This window comes from Pinus tabuliformis, chromosome Q, assembly GCF_031772625.1.
Source record: "Pinus tabuliformis cultivar Carrire ecotype Pingquan chromosome Q, CPIR1, whole genome shotgun sequence".
In the NCBI taxonomy this organism is placed as follows: domain Eukaryota; kingdom Viridiplantae; phylum Streptophyta; class Pinopsida; order Pinales; family Pinaceae; genus Pinus; species Pinus tabuliformis.
The window spans coordinates 6,512,524-6,532,643 of NC_142296.1; the positions used below are offsets into that span (position 1 = coordinate 6,512,524).

The 20,120-nt window shown below is 38.6% G+C and overlaps 1 protein-coding gene across 2 annotated transcripts in view; it reads left to right on the top strand.

The window, feature by feature from the left end:
- The window catches only part of LOC149218002 (PHD finger protein ING1-like), a 253,195-nt gene that overhangs the window by 88,753 nt on the left and 144,322 nt on the right, over positions 1-20,120 (top strand). For both annotated transcript variants that reach the window (XM_089383726.1, XM_089383725.1), the window contains exon 3: positions 13,376-13,563. In XM_089383726.1, coding sequence (XP_089239852.1) covers positions 13,376-13,563 — 188 coding nt within the window. The remainder of the gene's footprint in view (positions 1-13,375; positions 13,564-20,120) is intronic.

Sequence of the window (20,120 nt, forward strand, 5' to 3'; positions counted from 1 at the left end):
CTAGCCGTTGGGAAATTTTCCTTTAAATAGGGTGTTAGGGGTCATTTGAGATCAGATTGGATCTTAGAGTCTGGTGCTAAGGAAAGCTCTCTTGTAGTCATTTTTTGTGCAATAAAGAAAGACTTTGGGGTTGAAAATCTTACTGGTGTTACTCTTCTGGAAATGCTGTAAGATGATTTATTTTTCTGCATAATTTTATTTTCAGCCTTTGATAATAGCTTGATGAAGATTGATTTAGGCATAGGTATCTTCTTTGATCTTTGGGGTTTGAATGATAGTTTAGATTCTGAAATATAATGGCAGGTATCTCCATTTGATCTGGATTTCACTATTGTTTTCTCCATCTATGTTAATGGTTGATTTTATGCTGTGCAGAAAATCCTTTTTTTAAGTTTACTAGCCTACTAGGCATTAGGGGAAGTTCTCGGCTGAACCAACCAACTCTAGGATTGCGTTTTCTGAAAGAGCCCAGCCAGTTTTAATCCCGGGCTTATCATTTGAAATTTTTTTATGAATGCATGAAGGGTTTTCTGAAGTATCTCACATTAAATTTAAATTCTGAAAATATTACTGTGGATTATTGACAACTCTGGCTGCTTAAGAGTCGAAAATCTATAAATATTGTAAATTTTTTTTAGCTAGTTTTAGGGTTTTCAGTTTTGTTTCTTGCACATTTTACTTCTGGGTTTCTGTTTTTGCCATTGCAAGTTGCAAGTACAGGTTTTGAAAAATTTTCAGGGTTTCTATCAGGCAAATCTGGGGCAAGAAGGGTTTTAAAAAATTAATTAAGTTTCTGGAATACGGTTTCAGTTTCTATGCTGCTCGGGGCTTCAATTTTATTGCAGGAAAAATTTCAAATTTTTTTTAGCAGGTTGGGTAAAGTTCCTCATGCCGCTACTCATTTTTCCGTAGCTCAGAGCCTGCATTCTTCATGCAGCTCCCATCGCACCTGCCATACCCTCATCAACTGCTGCGATTCACTGCTCCTTCACCCTTCACTGCACACACATTTGTCCAAAAACCCTCACGCGGTTGTGTCCGTTCCTCACATTCCTTTCCCCTGCCGTCGACCTTCATCTGCTATCCGGCAGCCTCTTCACGTTGCCATCAACTCTGCGTCCAACCTGCGCCTTCCATCCACGCCGTCCCATCTCGTCCTTTGGCGTGATTCTCATCCACGTACCTGCAAAACACCAGCAAAACGTTTTTGATTTTTTTTTCTCTGTTGTTAAGTATGCGTATTCATGCTTTACAGCTAGTTCATTTTTTTATTTTCATTTAGTTTTGGTTTTCATAAAAAACAAAAAGAATCGATTTTCATTTTTTAAGTTAGCTATTAACTTACATTTTAGTTTTATTTTTTTTAGATATATTTAAATAGATTTTGATTTATTATTTTAGCCCATAGTTTAGTTTAGGACTTAGTTTGTTTTTCTTTTAGAATTAGATTTTTTTTTTCCTTTCAAATTTCTTTTTTTTTTTTGTATATATTTTAAGTTTTATGTAGTTTAAGTTTCTTTAGTTTAGATTAGACTTTAAATTTTATTTAGTTTTTAGATTAAAGTTTAGTTTTTTTTGATATAGGTTAGCTCATGTTTAGGCTTATTAAATCTTTGTTTTAGCTTTAGAATTAGATCTGTTTAAATTTAGTTTTTAATTTTTCAAAGTTTGATTTTAAACAATTTAGAAAAATATAAAAATATAAAAAAGGCACAAAAGGTTTCTTTTTTTTTCAGGTTTTAGATTTAAGTTTTATTTTTTAGATTTTATATTGTTTCATTTTATGTATATAGATTAGGTGTTAGTTTTAGATTAGATTTTATTTAGATTTTTTATGTTTTGTTTCATTTTAAATTAAAAAAAAAAAGTTTTAGATTTTAATGGGTTCATATTTTGTTTTAATTTGTTAGATTTATTTGATTTTAGGATTTAATTTTAATTTAGTTTAGTTTAGTTTAATTTTGTTTTAAAAAATATAAAAATTAAAAAATATTTTGAAAAGGCTTAACAAAAAATTGAAAATTCATTTTTGGTGACTGTTGCAGTATCTATGTTCTACTTCTCTATAGTTAAACGCACTTAAATGTTTATTTAAAGTTAGCTATGTAAAAGTGGTAACTGGTCATCATTTAAATTTTATGATCATTTAAAGCATCTGATTTTTCTTGAAATTTAATTGCTGGATCATCGTTAAAGCATTGTGAATTTATTGAATATCTTGCATTGCTTGGAATATTTGATGATAAATGAGTGCTTTACAAGGTTCATATTTCTTCAATAATCATTTAATCATTAACTCCATAAGGCACTGGTACATTAATTTCTAAAATCAATCGGGTGCTAAATTGCCTTGCTGTGTTTCCCAACCCAACGTGTCCATAGTTGGTCATCCTTTATCTCATAGGGTCTACCCCCCCAGCCTCAGGAGACTGTTTAAATGGAGAGATCGAGGATCAGGGTGACAACCCTCGGTCTGAGCATTGTCGTGACAATCTGTGTGACAACAGACGCCATTTCTTAATTGCATGTAGTATGGCCAACATTTTTTTTTCATAGATGGGTCTGAGTAAGTTCTTTCCTTTGAGTTCGTTACTTTCAAAGGCAAGGGGCCTTCTTTCTTACATCAAAGTTGCACCAATGCCATGGCTTTGAGGCATCATATTCCACAATGAAGGTTTTTGTGAAGTCAGGTGTCGCCAAGACGAGAGTTGTACACATAGTCTCTTTAAGTTCTTCAAAAGTTTTGGTTGCTTGTTTAGTCCAAGAAAATGCTTTCTTCGTCAATAATTTTGTTAGGGGTGGTGTTGTTTGACTATAATTCTTGACAAACTTGTAGTAATATCTTGTCAATCCTAATAATCCTCTGAGTTTATTCACGAGATTGGGGATAAACCATTCTTTCATAGCTTTGATTTTGATAGTATCTACCTTGATACCCTCATGTGATACAATATGACCCAAATATTCCATTTCTTGAACCCCAAAGGCACACTTGGAAGGCTTTACATATAGTTATTGCTCTTCCAATAGTGTTAAGACCTTGTCAACATGTTGTACATGCTCTTCCCAAGATTTGTTGTAGATTAGTATGTCATAAAAAAATACTAACACAAATTTTCTAAGGGTGGGTTTGAAAATAGAATTCATCAAGCTTTGAAATGTTCAAGGTGCATTTGTAAGTCCAAATGGCATAACCAAAAATTCATAATGACATTCATGTGTTCTAAAGGCTATTTTGGGAATGTCTTCTTGCCTCATTCTAATTTGATGATATCCAAAACAAAGATCCAACTTAGTAAATAAAATTGCTCCATGCAATTCATCTAATAATTCATCAATGACAAGAATAGGAAACTTACCTTTGCTTGTCATACACATACACGGTGAACCATCTTTTTGATAACCACCACCATTGCTGAAGAGAGAGCGCTCTGGCTAGGTTGAATGATGTTCGCCTCTGACATTTCTTGAACCATACACTTAATCTCACTTGTCTGTTCATGTGGATATTTGCAAGGCCTAATGTTGGTGGCAAACTTCTAGGTTGCAAATGAATAGCATGGTCATGAATCATGATCTCATGTTGGTGGAAGAGCCTTTGGCATCTCTCCAAATACCTTAGAATGATTGTTGATAACCTTTTGGAGATCCACTAGAGCACATGATATATATTATATATATTTGAACTTTTGATGAACAAAATTGTGCAATTACACATTGGTGTCCCTTTTTTAGCAATTTTGTCATGTTATTAGAGCTTATCACTTTACTAGGTTTCCCTTGGATACCTCTAAGCTCAATTTCTTTTCCTTTTGAGAAAAATCTTATGAAAAGATCTTGAAAATTAAGGGCCACTGTTCCCAGTGATTGTAACCATTGGACCCTTGATACAACATCAACGCCACCCATTTGGATTGTAATCGTGGGACTTAACAACAAACCCTACAGCCCATATTCAGCTTAATACTATGGCACATTAAAAGTGAAGGACATGCTTTTTGTACAAGGACTATAGAAGAACTTGCTCTCAGTCTCAGTGATGGAGGATAGAGCATACAAGGTCATGTTTAGGAATGGGTAGGTGCTCATTCGTCCAGAGGATTCAATCTTAGACACAACAGTAGCCATCAAAGTTAGAGAGAGCAACAAGGTATGTGTAGAAGCAACGAAAGGTTCAAGGGAATCTTGGATCTCATTCATTCAGATGTGTGTAGATTGATGTCAGTGGAATTAGTGCAGGGACCGCAATACTATGTCATGTTCATTGATGATTATTTCAAGAAAACATGGATCTTCTTCATGAAGACCAAGGATGAGGTTTTCGGTTGGTTCTGAGAGTTCAAGGCCCAGGTGGAGAACTAGACATACACGAAGATCAAGGTATCGAGGTTAGACAATGGGGGAGAGTACACCTCCAATGACTTTAGGGATTTATGGAAGGAGGTAGGGATCAAGAGGGAGATGAAAATCTCATACAACCCTCAACATAATGGGGTTGTAGAGAGAAAGAATTGGTCCATCATCAGTTCTACCAAGGCAATGATACATGATCACTAGTTGCTTTTTGTTTATTTGGGCAAAGGCATGTAACACTACAATATACTTGTAGAAAAGGATTCCTCAAAGGATATATGGGGACAAGACTCTTGAGCAGGCATTCATAGGGGTGAAGCCAAAGATGGGATACTTAAGAATCTTTGGTTGTCCAATGTACATCCATGTTCACTTGAAGAAGAGGATGAAGTTGGAGCCTCCAAGATAGAAGGGGATATTCGTTGGATACAATAAAACGAACAAAGTTCCTTCTACAGATTAATTACTCCAGAAGACTTGGAATATAAAGATATCCATGAGGATACAAGAATATTATATATTAAATTTATGAATATGAATGATTATACAATGAGAATGAGAGGCTTGCTTATATACCAAGCATGTGTCTCTTCATGGAGAGTCATGTCTCATTTAGACTTGACTCTTCAACCTAATTACTAATTAACTATTAATTGTTTATGGTTATTATCATTTACATTATTTTACATTATTTCTTATATATTATTCATAAAATTGCCTTCCTCCTCAGAAAGCTTTGTCGTCAAAGCTTGTTAATGAAAAAGGCTTGATCTCTTTTTCGGCTTCGAATGTCTTTCTGTCTCAGAATTGTCATCTTTGTCGATACATGTTGATATGATCTTCTAAGTGACAAACAAAACTGTCACACTGAGAAGGGATCAGACCATCCCAGATTAATCTTCTGTGTAATATTCTGATCACTGGAATTTTGTAACGACTTGTCATCATAGGACTGGATTGAGGTTACATCACTATTCTCTGGAACATCAGTTTGTTGTTTCGGTTCTGAATGGTACATATACGTAGCTTGATTGAGTTGTCTACTCTCGTGATTCGGATGTCGATATGGAACTTTTTTGGTTTGACTTTCCCTTATTGGGCATGTGGCAATTTTTAGATTTTCTTCTGGCGAAGATGTTGTTGAGTTGGTTATGGAACATTCACTTGGGATGTTCATTGTCTGAACTGCAACATCTAAGTGTGTCGTTTCTTCAACTGACTTGTCTTCTTGAGTTGTCATATTCACTAGATCGGTATTCGTTCCCTTATTTTCAACTTGGACTGTTACGATTGGAGATTTCGACACTTCTTCTTGAGTGAATTGTTCTAACTTGTCTTTTAATGCTTTCTTATCATCCTTAAGTTTCTTAATTTGAGTGAGTAGACTTTGATTATGGTTTCTCAGACGTAAAAGTTCTTTGATTTCTGATTTATCAACCTTATTTTCAGTGTTTTGAATTTTAAGCTTTTCATCTTTTAGATCTCTGATTTGTTCTAATAAATTTTTATTAAGGTTCTTTAAACGCAAGGTTTCCTCTTCTTGTTCTGATAAGTGCTTCTTGAGTTCTTTCTTTGTGACCTTAGTCTTCTTCACTTGTGCCAGTGATTTTTCGACGTGGTCCTTGAGACGAGAAATTTCTTCGTCTTTTTCCATTATTTCTTTGTAATTCATATGCACAAGATTTTTATGTTCATGTTCTACCGCTTTCTTATTTTGTTGAAGTTTGGCTATTTTGCCATTCTCTTGATCTTTTAGCTGCACTTTCTCGGTACATTGACTTCCATTGTTTTGTGGAAGTGATGATGGACGTTCAACTTGGAATATGGATTCCATTTTCTTTCTCTCCTCTTTAAAATCAACATGTTGTCGCTTAAGTATTATCATTAATTGTCCTATATCTCTTGCGAATGATTGTTCATTACTTCGAGATTCCATATTTTTCTTCACTTCTTTTGCCTTCGTGATTTTTTTTGTTTTTTTGGTCTTACTTTTAATTTAATTCCCTTGGTTTATAATATATATTTAACCAATTAAGTATGCCTAATTATATAAACTACTCGTTCTATTTCTTTGTGATTGTGTTAACTTGAATAGTCGGCTTGTTTTTTATTTTTTATTAATTTTTTAAATAATCTGACCAATTGATTCTTAAAGGGCCACAACCATTGGATTGACCCCGTTCAACAAATACCCCAATGTTTGATGGACGTCAACAACTATCGCAAGTATGCGGTTGACGCTGAGGTATTGTTTGTCCCTTTTCCGTGAAACTTGGGTTCCTCATGGCAGGTTTACACACACGATTTTATCAACAGATAACCTCCTTTGAATGTGAACAAATATGTTCCGAGGCAGCCCTAAAAACAATGTTGATTTAATCTCTGTTCAAGCTTGAAATTCTTGCTGGTGGTGGCCTGAAAAGTTCGTTGTCTGCTTTAGAAATACGCAGGTTGAAAGATATGTTGCATATACCCTTGCTCACTCAGAAATATCGCTGAACTTAACAGCAAGAGCTCTCGACCTGAGTGGAACTACGACTGTGACTATCTCCTTGAATTTCAAACTCCCCCTCAACTTTAACTCGGCGGAATCGACTGTTGTGATAAAGGTGGTGAGATCAGTGAAAAACCGACAATGGAGGGCGATGGTAAGTAGGCGTGATGTCGGCAATCCTAGTGCGGGCAGAAACACATTGACGTGGTCGTTTATTGACTAGTTAATCCGATTTGAGCCAATAATTGATGCCTTCTTAGCTTAGTGGTTACGATTTTTAGATGGACAACTATACGATACGATATGACGGTGTGGACGGTGTCTGGTGGCGGTGGGTATGACAATGGTTACAGACAATGCAGATTCAAGAAATGTTTTGACGGTGGACATTGAGGCGATTCGAAGGACGATAGTGTGGCACTGTGGGTGGGTTGAGGGATGGTCACATGGGTTGGTATGGGTGGTCTGTCAGGTTGCGTGAACAAACGGTGGTGGTGGTGTGCTGCCAGTCGGTGGAACGAGGCTGAGCATTGTGGGTGTTGTCGCTGGGGTTGCAGTGATTTGCAACTACTCGTCAATATGGACTGCAGCGATAGCAGGTGGCTGTCAACAGTTTGCAGCCGCTTCAATTGGTAGGAAGGCGATGTTTGACTGACGCACAACCTTTTGTTTTATTTTATTTTTTTTGTTTTTATTCATAAAAGGTTTTTCTTTTCATAACTTTTTTTTGAAATTTTTTTTTGTAATTGTATATATATATATGTTTTTTTTTTTTTAAAATTTAAATTTTATTTTTATTTTTCCCAATTTTTATTTATTTTAAATTTTTTTTTAATAACTTTCTTTTCTTATAATGTATAATATATATGCTCTTGCTTCTTTTTTTTTAGAATCTTCTTTCTGGCTTCATTTTTTTTTAATTATATCTTCTAACTTTCTAAGTATTTATCTTGATTTTGTTTTTATTAATCTTTTTTTTTCTATTTTTTTTTTAATGGCCAACGGTCAATTGGCAAAAATGGAGAAACTCCAAAGTTTGTAGCGAAACGTTTCAATGGCAACGAAGTTGACGAAGTTCGATGGCCAAAGACTTGGATCAGAGAACGAGGTTCTGTGCAACAGCGGAGCGGCCAAGAGGATTGAATTGCTCTGATACCAAATGAAGCAAACAAGATTCCTTCTACAGATTAATTACTCCAGAAGACTTGGAATATAAAGATATCCTTGAGGATACAAGAATATTATATATTAAATGTATGAATATGAATGATTATACAATGAGAATGAGAGGCTTGCTTATATACCAAGTAGGTGTCTCTTCATGGAGAGTCATGTCTCATTTAGACATGACTCTTCAACCTAATTACTAATTAACTATTAATTATTTATGGTTATTATCATTTACAGTATTTCTTATATATTTATTCATAACATACAACAAGACTTCGAAAGCTTATAGGATCTTCACCCCTATGCAGAGGAAGACTTTTATGAACAAAGATGTTAATTTTGAGATGAATTTGGTGTTTAGGAAGTCTAATGAGTTACCGAGGGTTCGAAGATAGAGAAACATGCAGAGACTTCTAGTTCATGGAATTAGCCATAAAGTGGGAGGAGTTAGTAGCTCCTTCTAGTTCTGTCAAGAGACTAGGTGGTTTGAGTAAACATTGAAGGATGCTAGGGAGCATGTTGAGGCTCCTAGGAGCACATTGAGGGAGAGCAGGCCTTCAAAGAAGTTTCCAAACTAGATAGCACTGATGAATAACATCATTGAGGAGGCAACAAATTAGGAGGCTTAGAGGAAAGCCATGGTGAAGGATTATGCATGGGACATTTTGCCATGATTGGAGAGAAAGCTAGTTTTAGGTGGTTCTTCCAGAAGTACTTTCCGTGCCAATAGGCAGTGTTGATGATAGTAGCATTAGACAGGTATTCTCGCACACGTCTAAGTGTTTACACATGTGGAAGTTGTCTAAAAGGATCCTTAACCTTAATAATTACTTTAATCAATGGAATTATTAAACTAATTGATTTTTATAAGAAAAAATGAGTTAATCTAATGAAATGCAAAGGTTATTTGCGTTAGTGAATTAGATGAATCATGACTGTTGATCTCAAGTGATGTTGATATCTAATATCAACCATCAATCACTTTGGAAATTAGGGTTGTGGATTCAGTTAATAACTCAAACTTAGAAATGGAAGGCTAGGCTAAGGGAAAGGACACATTTTCTGAGCATTATAGATAGTGAGATAGTGACATCTCAATGATTGGGTGGAGGACTTTCATCCAAGTGTGTAGATTCCAAGGAAGAGTGTGAGGGGCAGCAAGGGAGAAGGATCCAGATCAACTAGCCATATCAAAGGACATACCTGCACAAGGTTTGATTAGTTGGAATATCTCCAGGTTTTGTTGTATTTGTATTTTTACCTAGAGGGTGATTATCCCAGTAAGGGAGTCCTTGTATGTTAAAGATTATTATTAATGATTCAACATATTTGAAGGGCAAAAAATCTATGTGCGCATGTGTTTGAGAATGGTATACTATTTTGCACTCATTGTCATATTTTATTTATGTGTTAAAATCTCAATAGTGTTTTTGTTAGTATTTGTAGCTTAGACAAGTTTTCCATGACGGTGTCTACTTGTGGAAAACATCAACTAGTGCTATCAAAAAGGCCTTCAACAATGGTGACTCTTGTGCCACACTGGGTATACCAATGTGCTCCTTACACTCCCGCGTGTCCTCTGCCTCATGCTCAAGCTCCTCCTCAGGCCCCTGATATCTAAAGCCAGGTCTCCACCGGCAGAAGTGCCTCCTAGATTCACCCTCTAACTGTTCTTGTCCTGTTTGCTCCTTTCGAGGAGATTTGGTGTCCTGAGTTTGTTGATTTACCCCATATGGTGTAGATGGCTGCACCCCCACGGTCTGTGTACCTCTAGTGTCTCTGTTGTAAGGATGAGGATGGGTTTGGTCTGTCACCCTCCTCAACTGGGCCAACCTCTCATTGTCCTAATGGATTCCACCCCATAATTTCTGCACACCAAATTTCTCTTGAGCCATGGGTTTGTCTATGGTTTCACCCATTATTGTGCCTACATACCCGAATCTTCCACGATCTTACTAGGTACCCACAGCTGGGCCAAGATCATGCTCTGATACCACTGTAATGTTCCAAAATAGGAAAAATAGTGATATGCAAGCAAATAACAATTTTCACCACCGAAATTTCAAAACAATTAGAAAACGCCCATAACTATCAGAAATATGGAAGCAACTGAGCCATTTTATTATACACTAGTGCAAGAGTACAAAATATAGAAGGAATGCACCTGGGCTTGCCTCAAAGGTAAGCGGAGCAAGCCCAAGTGAAGCAATGACAACCCAGAGCTACAATCAACTAACCAACTGTTGCACTGCGCAGTCCCCAACAATTATGCACTGTCTACTACAAAGATATGGCTGAAAACCCCACCTCCGGTGCTCAAAAAATTCTGCAAATTTATATTTAGGCTCCTCAAGCAAAACCCACAATATTCCTAAAATGGTTTGGCCTGATTTTGACCTCCCAAAATCGACTCTCAAAAGCCCTACGCTTTTCAATAGTTGTTGAAGCACGCTGTTTGTCAAACCACCAGCAAAATCCTCCTCCGTCACTCCTGAAATGTAGCAATCAAATCCACCAATACTTCCCTTATTTCTCCCAACAAGCAAATAGCCCCAATGGCTGAAACTCTATCTCCCACGTATGCCCAATTTCTCTCTTCTGCGCTGGCCATAGAGTCTACAAAATCACTCCTGAATATTGTTGCCACTTCCAGGCCTCAAACTCACCCAATAGCCAACAAATCTATTGAGCCTTCTTCTCCTAATTTCTCCTGGCAATAGCCCTCCAAAAGAATGCTGCAATGGCCACACTAGATCCACCACTGCGTCCTCTAGAAATACGCATTGTTGGGGCGAACTGAATACAAATGCTGGAAATCTCTCTACAAATCTCCTCCGAATGATAATGGATGAACCTCTCTAGGGTGGCACTCGAAGTCCCCCGAAGAAAGGGTGAGTTCTCCGCTTGGAAAACTCTTGCTAAACAACAATGTTTTAAAACTCTGACTTCGACTCTGACTCGGCCGAGGGTCGACTCCGACTTCGACTCAGACTCAGTATCGACTCGGCCGGCTCGATTTCAATGACTCGATCGTTGTAAAAAATACATTAAATATTATTTTTTTATTATAGACAAACATAATTTTAAAGATTTTCATTCATGTTTCCAAACACACAGCATTAGCTTTGCTCGACATGTAAACCCTATCATCTTGTTATCAATGCTCAAATACTGCAATCAACAATTCTGTCGTTTTGCCTCATCATCTCAACCTGTAGAAAAAACCCTACTCAAACCCTAGTTGTAGCGTAATACACCTTCACTGTCATATCCTTCAGTGCAAACTTCAAGACAATCTAAGTATCCAACCATTGTTGATGTATCCCTAGATGTGCAATCAGCTACCAAGTTGCTATAGTCAGAAAATTTCAACAGTCTAATTAGATACACCAAGGTGACTGTCATATAACAAGGTGACCATCATATATGGGGTTACTATTATCACTATCAAGTCAAAGGGACAAGCCATTCATTGCTGTCATATCATTTCAAGATTACATAGAGATGACTGTCATATACTAGGTCACTGCTATATGTCTAGGGCACTGTCATATCAAGAGCACTGTCATATATCAAGGTGACTGCCATTACATTTCATTGTCAAGTCTAATCACACAATACTGTCATACTTGTCATTACATATCATACAAATTACTGCCAAGATTACTGTCATATCACAAGGTTGCTGCTATATCACAAGATTTATGTTACATACAAGATTACTGCGCTATGTATCATTGTCAGGCCAAGTCATGGATGACTGACCTACTACTAAGTTTCAAGGACACTCAATCATGTGTCAAGGTCATTGCTATGTCAACAAGGTCAATGCCATATCAATTTGTATGATGTGTCATACCTCAAAAGAGAAACATGACTGTCATACTTGAACCTTTGCATTATAGTCATTGCCCAAGCATCACTGACCATACATCATAACCATGCATCACTTCTATATTGCTCTCAAGCAATATTGTCAAAAACATGTCATAAATATCACTTTTATACTGCTGTCTCCAACTCGGCCGAGTAGGCTCGGACTCGGCTGAGCCGGCCGGGTTATCACCGAGCCGTCCAAGTTGTTAAACAACTCGGCCGGCTCAGTAATAACCCGGCCGACCGAACCGGTTCACAGGCCGAGTCAACCCGGTGAGGCCTTGACTCGGACCAACTCGGCCAAGTCGGTTCCGAGCCAGCCGAATCTTAAAACAGTGCTAAACAGCAAGTGACCCGGCTAAACAGCTCGAGCAATAGAATCAAATTCGATAAGCCAAGAATGCCAAATGAAGTGTGCTGCCTTCCTTTTATAACTTTCGTGGAGCCTTTCTTCCCGCCTTTTTCTCCCTCTCATGCATTTCGAATCATTGGCTTTGGGAGTGCATATTTCTTAAGTGGGTGGTCCCCACATATCATTAACAAAACAAAACAAAATTAAATTAACTTGCCTCTAACTCCCAAGTCTTCTATAAAAAATCAAATGGGCCCCGTTTTCACCAAAATTGGCCCCGAAAATGTAGAAATAAATCCTGTTCCAAAATAATTAAGGAAGGAACATTACAGGTGAGGAGGAAGAAGTATCTGCCACAGAATAAAAAATTAAGAAAGATCCAATGCAGTATCTAACTAGAAAGTATTAAATCCTCTCATTTAGAGTTGCTTGTTTCATTTATACAGTGAGGTTTTTAATCAACTATAACTGTTTTCAGTTACAAAGAATTGATTTAGGCTACAGTTAACCGCCTCTGTAACTATTGTCTGTCACTATTATGAGAGTTTGGCTTTCTGTTGGTTGAAGTCTGTCTCAGTGAAGATGACTTTGTTGAATCAAGTTCAATTGTCGAGTCATCAAATTGAGTTGAAGTGGTGTTGATTTCATGTTGGCTTATTTGGTGTTGATGTCAACCTTGGAGGAATCACATCTAGCTTTACTGTGTTTGTTTTGCTTGTATTGGATACTGTATTTACATCTTCAGATTTGTTCTCTATGTTAGTGTTCGAATGTCTGTCTTTATTTCCTAAATTAAGATAGTTGAAGTTTCACCTAACATTCTTTTGGTTGAGACGCTGCTTGTAGTTCTCTTGTGTTGCTTTTGATGCACAACTATCTTTGTATTGAAATTATAAATAGTCTTGCCTATATTTTGTATGCTTGTTATTTTTTTGTCTATTAGTAGACATTAATTTCATTGTTAATCCTTTCGTTGTCTTTTGTTGCTTGACCTGTGATTTAATCACCTTTTACTTTTCAAGGATGTCTTCAATCTTCTCTGTTGTGCCTTTTTATTGTATAAGGTCTTTTCTAGCTTCTAATGAAGTTCACAGAAAATCTGCATTTGTTTTCTTTGCAAATTCATACAGGGCTGCAAAGGCACAATGAACAACGATGTGAACATGAACTTGAAGAAATAAAAAGGGGAGCAGAATCTGGCAACATAACCCCAGATGCTTCAGTTTTTAGATTTTCTGATGATGCACTTGCTGAACAAAAGGACTGTTCCAATATAGCTGATGAAAAAGTATCCTTGGCAGTTCAGGCATATGATCTGGTATACCTCACATTTTCTTTTGTTGTGCATTCTATGTTTTCAATGCTGTATATGATTTATAAATGCATCATATTTTGGAGTAGAATGGCATTTTAGATTTTGTTTCTTGTGTGATGCAAGCTTGTTTAGGAAAAAATTAATCTTCGTGATTATGCCCACACTAATTCTGTAGGTTTGTATATACGTCAATGTGCCAGTATTTTGGACATCTAAATAATATATGTAGTTGCCACATCAATTGTTTCTTAAATTCTAATAATTCCAAGTAAATATATGGTGTTCTTAACTTCTTAATAAAGAGATGACTGATTGGCATTTTAACTGTGAAAAACATCTATTTATCTAGGAACATAATAGAGAATGGACAAGGGTGGAGAAAGTGTTAAAAATCCTTTTGGATTACATATCACGGACTGTACTTTGATGGTATGAAATGGTGACAGTGGAAACCTCTTTCTAATAAATTATGCTTTCTCTGTTCATTGTCTATCTCAGTTTGGTGTTTTCTTATCAATCTCCTTGCTGTTTCATTCAGTTTTAGAATTTCCAACTACCACAATTTGTAAAGAAACTGATGTGGGTAAGAGATTATGCAAGGTGAGGATGACCAATAAAATAGAACTTCCATGACATCAAAGAATGCCAGAACTTGGTTGGATAAATGGTATTGTATTCTCAACTTTGGAGATTGTACATAAGAGAAGAGCTCTCTGAAACAGGTTGAGTTCATCAAGATATTGCTTCAGTTTGGAATTCGTTATATTTTCTCGGGTGACCATGAAGCAACCATCTGTCACACCCAAAATGGTAGAAGACGAGTATATTGTAGTTGGATTGGCAAGATGAGAAGCAGAGGCTAGTTATAGGACTGTCTTGGTCAGGTACAAGTAACGACGATGATGACAGGTCGAACCACATTACCACTTCATTCGAGACATGGTGCAGAAGGGGGCAGTGAAGCTCCAATACATCTCCATTGATGAGTAGATTACTGATATTCTTATGAAATCTCTTTCTAGAGCAAAGTTTGTGTATTTCTGGGACAAGCTTGGACTTGTGGAGAATGCCTCTCATTGAGAGCGAGTGTTGATTTGATTGCATCGTGGACATACATTCTCCCTATGTCATCATGACCTTTGTGTGAAAATTTCTGAATCTAACACATCAGAAGCCCCCACTGCAATATCTGGTTTATTATCTCCTACTTGTTCTTTATATTAACAAGTTATTTATATGCATAAATATCGAAATAAACACAATTGCAACCTTCACAAATACACAGATCAACAACTGAAATACACTGAGACAACACGAGGGACACCGTTATTTTTGGACAAACATCCCTTGAAAGGCCCAATGTGGGAAAATTGGGGCAGCATATAGAGGGTTTTATTATTAAGTAGATTCTGAATACAATTAGGGTGCTAGAAATACCTCTATCCGGAGACAGATATTCCGGCTGATCAGCTACCGGATGAACGATTCCACAGTGACTCCGGCTATTCCTTGCGTTGGATAGCGAAAGTTTCTCCACGCACTCTCTGGAACTGCGTCACCCCCTTAGGGACTACATCACCCTCTTTGGTTCTGCATCAACCTCTCAGCTCTCAGTTTGTCCCACTGAATCACCTTAGCACAACCTTTGAGCCCTCTATGTCAACTGCGTCAACCTCCTGGCCTTTTGCGTCCTCTGCGTTGGCCTCCTCAACCTCTGCGTCAACCCTTGCTGCCTCTGCGTCAACCCTCCAAGGCTCTGCGCTGCCTCTTCTGACACTCTGCTGCCTCTTTGATATGATTCCTCGACCTCCTGCCAAGCTGCCTCTCACTGCAACTGATCACTTGTTCGATTTCCTCAACAAACCACGCCCCAGAAAAATCGAATTGACTGATCTCTCAAGTTTCTTGGTGTATCTCCAATTGACCCTCAAGCCTCCTCTTATACTTTTCTTGTTGACAATTCAACGGCCGAGATTAAGTCCCTAATCAACAGGTAAGATTAGATCTAGCTTGATCCTCGTTATTTAGAACTTTCTCACCCACATTATATTAATACACATTAATACTTTAATTTTTCTAAGTTTATACTTAGGAACCCCATTAAAAATATTAATTATTTTAATATGTCTCCATCCGGGTGGAATTTCCCCAAATGATTTCTGGGTCTTGGAGATCTCATGTGCCTTAGCCTCTCCACCAATTTTCATGGCTAGAGCACATATGATGCTACTAAAAATCAACACTCCCTGTTAGTGAGGAATTTGCTCTAGTAATGCTTCGCCATAGAAACATCACACTGATCCTCCGCATCGGTACCTGTGCTAATGCTTGGCCTGTTGCCTCACATCCTCTGCACTACTGCTCCCTGTACTGCGGTCCATGACACTACAACTGCCATTGCTACATTTGTACCACAGCTCCCTCTCAAAATGCTGCCCATAGCACTGCCACTGCTAACTACTGCACTGCAGCATAGTTACCGAGAAGTAAGTAACTGACTTTACCCAACCACTGACATCTTGGTTAGTCTGGAAGCCTCGTGATGTTGAAGCTGCCTTTGTTGCTATCCTGTGCTCCATCTTCTGCCACTGCGTTGTTGCAAACACCTCAGTGCCTCTCGCACTGCTGCAACCTCTACTGCGCTGCTACAGACTTCTGCACTCTAGCGTTGCCTTGCCGCTCCATCACACTTTGCTCCACCCGACACTTGTCATCATGCTACTGTCGTTAAGGGCTCCCGTAGAATTTGGGCACCTCAAGGATCCTGCCCCTTCTTATAGTCCTTCTGACTACAACTCAATTTCTCCCCACCTCTTCTCCAGAGGTGCATGAGCACTCATGGCACAATTGTTATCAGTCTCGACGTCCTTCTCTGACTTAGCTGGAGCTGCCTATGAATCAAAAGCTTCTCCCTTGCATTTCTTTCTGGGGCACTAAGATGCATAATGTCCCAGCTCCTCACAGTTGAAGCACTTGACATTGGAGATGTCCTTTTTCTTCCTCTTCCCTTACTGTCCCGAAGATGCTAGAGACGCATCCTCCTCCTCTTCTTTCTTGACTTGAACTCCCTTGCCACTACTCCCCGCCTTGGTCATCCCCTGATCTCTTCCTGTCGAAGAGCTGTCCACATATCCTCCCAACTGGGGAGAGTTGCTTTGCCTAAGATGCTTTGGACAAATGTCTCCCAGTCCTTGGAGACTGCATTCAGAGTAGTCCTGACCATAAACTCTGGATCTGGTGTAGACCCCACGGAAGTACGCTGGTCCCGAATTTCTTGCAATCTGAGGAGGAAGGGATCTATCTCCTCTCCCATCTGCATTTGAGATGACCCTAGATGATTCTCTAATAGCATCTTCCGCTGCACTGAAGAGCCCTGGTATAAGGTGGTTAGGGTGTCCCACATCTCCTTTGCTGTTTTCTTTTCAATAATATGTGTTATGACATGATCTTTTACCTCGTCTACGATCATGCACTTCACCCTCTCCAGAGCCTCCTCATACTTTTCATTCTCAGCTGGGTCAACTGGGATAGCTACTACTTTCAAGGTATAGTCCTTGATGCGATGTCTGTCCAGGACTGCCAGGATCTTGGCCTTCCAGATGACAAAATTGGAAGCCCTGTCTAATCTGTCCTGATACCTTAGTCCCTATGTTGCAGGAAACGTGGGGTAGGAGGGCGTTTCCGTATGGAAACGAGCACGAAACGCTGAAACGCGTTTGGTACGGCCCTGAAACGCGTTTCAGGCCGTACTGCCACGTTTCACGAAATTGAAACGTGTCCAGTACGACCTGAAACGCGTTTCAGGGCCGTACGACCCACATTTCAGCATTTACTTGTGTTTTTTTTTATTTATTTTTATTTGTTTTGTAATCTATTCTTACGTTAGCCTAGTGACTTCTAGTTGCTTACAGATGCCTGTCTAAAGTTATAAAAGTGAACTTTTGCCCTAGTGTTGATATGCAGTTCATGGTAATGTTAAATTCTTAAAGTAAAAGTGATATTCTCCTTTATTTTTCATTTTCATCTTTTTACTTAAATTTTTAACATTACCATGAAATGACTCAGGATGTTTGAGAGTGGTTTCGCCCTCATTGGATTTCATATGGAGAAAGTAGAATTTTAGGATTTCAGGATTGGGGGGATTGCAATGTTTCCATTGGATTTTATCATGTAATAGGGTATGGAACTTGTATTTAATCGAGAGAACAAAGCTCTCTATGCAGGGGAGACTCCCATTAATTAAGAGAATGTAGGGTACTAGGGTATGAAACTTGTATTTAATCAAGAGCACTAAGGTCATTCGACTATGTAGGAGGAGACTCCAAATCAATTACGAGACAAAAAATTAGAAATTTCTCGTGGCTGATTTTGGATATTTTTATTTTCATTATGTGATTATTCATGAGTAAATGTGATGTAAATTTAGATACTTATAGTTTATGCATTGACAATTGAAAATTTTATCATAATGTAATAAATTAGAACGTATCATAAATGCTTTATGATTGCACATATTTCTTAAATGTCCTAATATATATATATATATATATATATATATATATATATATTCGCATTTCCCCGTTTCCAAAATTTGGGGAGGTCGCGTTTCGTATCGCTTCCCGTTTCGGAAACTCGTACCCGTTACCCCGTTTCGTGCAACCTTGCTTAGTCCATTCACTGCTATCTCTACTCCTCTTTGAGACTCCCTATGAGTCTTGATTTCCCTCTTGGAAATCCTATGGCCAACTTTTGAATCGCTCCTCTCCAATCCTCCTATGCAACAGTAACTCGGATTTGGATTCTTTGGCTAGAAATCTGTCGAGGTAGTGCTTCCCTCTACCTTGGTTCCGTGTCCTTAGACACTATTCTGCACTGACAAAAACAATGTCCCACCAACTTCTCAAATCACATTCTGCACAGCTCCCTTGGCCTTGGCAACTGAAGAATTTGAGCCCTTTGGGCTCCGTGCAATCATGAAAAAGGATGAATCTGCTCCTCCGGCCAGTTGCGTCAATCCTACCTGGCTGAGAAGGATGACATGGCTCTGCGTGAGCCTCTTCTGTCTCTCTATGCCTTTGCGTTGGCCCTTCCCTTGGCTCGAAATGCTGATGCAAGCTCTGCGTGAGCTTTCGTGTCACCTCTAAGCACTACATCACCTCTTCTCTTGCTGCTTCAGCTCTAGAACAACGCTCTCTCGGGATAGCTGCTTTTGCTGCAAAATTTTCAGATTTCTTCCGCTGGCGTCTTCAGTCCTCTTGTGATCTGTAATTTCTCTGATACCATGTGAAAATTTATGAATCTAACACATTAGAAGCCCTTACTGCAATATTTGGTTTATTATCTCCTACTTGTTCTTTACATTAACAAGTTATTTATATGCATAAATACCAAAATAAACACAATTGCAGCCTTCAAAAATATACAGATCAACAATTGAAATAAACTGAGACAACACAAGGGACACCGTTATTTTTGGACAATCGTCCTCGGAAAATCCCAATGTGGGAAAATTGGTGCAACATATAGAGGGTTTTATTATTATGCAGATTTTGAATACAAATAGAGTGCTAGAAATGGTTCATCCTTCAAGGAATTTCCTTGGCAACAATACCTTTATCCGGAGACAGATATTTCGGCTGATTAGCTACCGGATGAACGATCCCACAGTGACTCCAGCTAGTCCTTGTGCTAGACAGCGAAAGTTTCTCCACGCACTCTCTGGAACTGCGTCACCCCCTTAGGAACTGCGTCACCCTCTCTGGCTCTGTGTCAGCCTCTCAACTCTCAGTCTATCCCACTGAATCACCTCAGTGCAACCTCTGAGCCCTCTGTGTCAACTGCGTCAGCCTCTTGGCCTTCTGCGTCCTCTGCGCTAGCCTCCTCAACCTCTGCGTCAACCCTTGCTGCCTCTGCGTCAACCCTCCAAGGCTCGACGTTGCCTCTTCTGGCACTCTACTGCCTCTCTGATATGTATTCCTCGGCCTCTTGCCGAGCTGCCCTTCACTGCAACTGATCACTTGTTCGATTTCCTCAACAAACCATGCCCCAGAAAAATCGAATTGACTAATCTCTCAAGTTTCTTGGTGTATCTCCAATTGACTCTCAAGCCTCCACTTATACTTTTCCTGTTGACAATTCAATAGCCGAGATTAAGTCCCTAATCAACAGGTAAGATTAGGTCTGGCTTGATCCTCGTTATTTAGAACTTTCTCACCCACATTATATTAATACACATTAATATTTTAATTTTCCTAAGTTTATACTTAGGAACCCCATTAAAAATATTAACTATTTTAATATCTCTCCATCCGGGTGGAATTTCCCCAAACGATTTCTGGGTCTTGGAAATCTCATTTGCCTTAGCCTCTCCACCAATTTTCATGGCTAGAGCACATCCGATACTACCAAAAATCAACACTTCCTCTTAGCGAGGAATGTGCTCTAGTAATGCTTTTGCCACAGAAACATCACACTATCCTCCGCATCTGTACCTGTGTTGATGCTTGGCCTGCTGCCTCACATCCTCTGCACAGCTGCTCCCTGTACTACTGTCCATGACA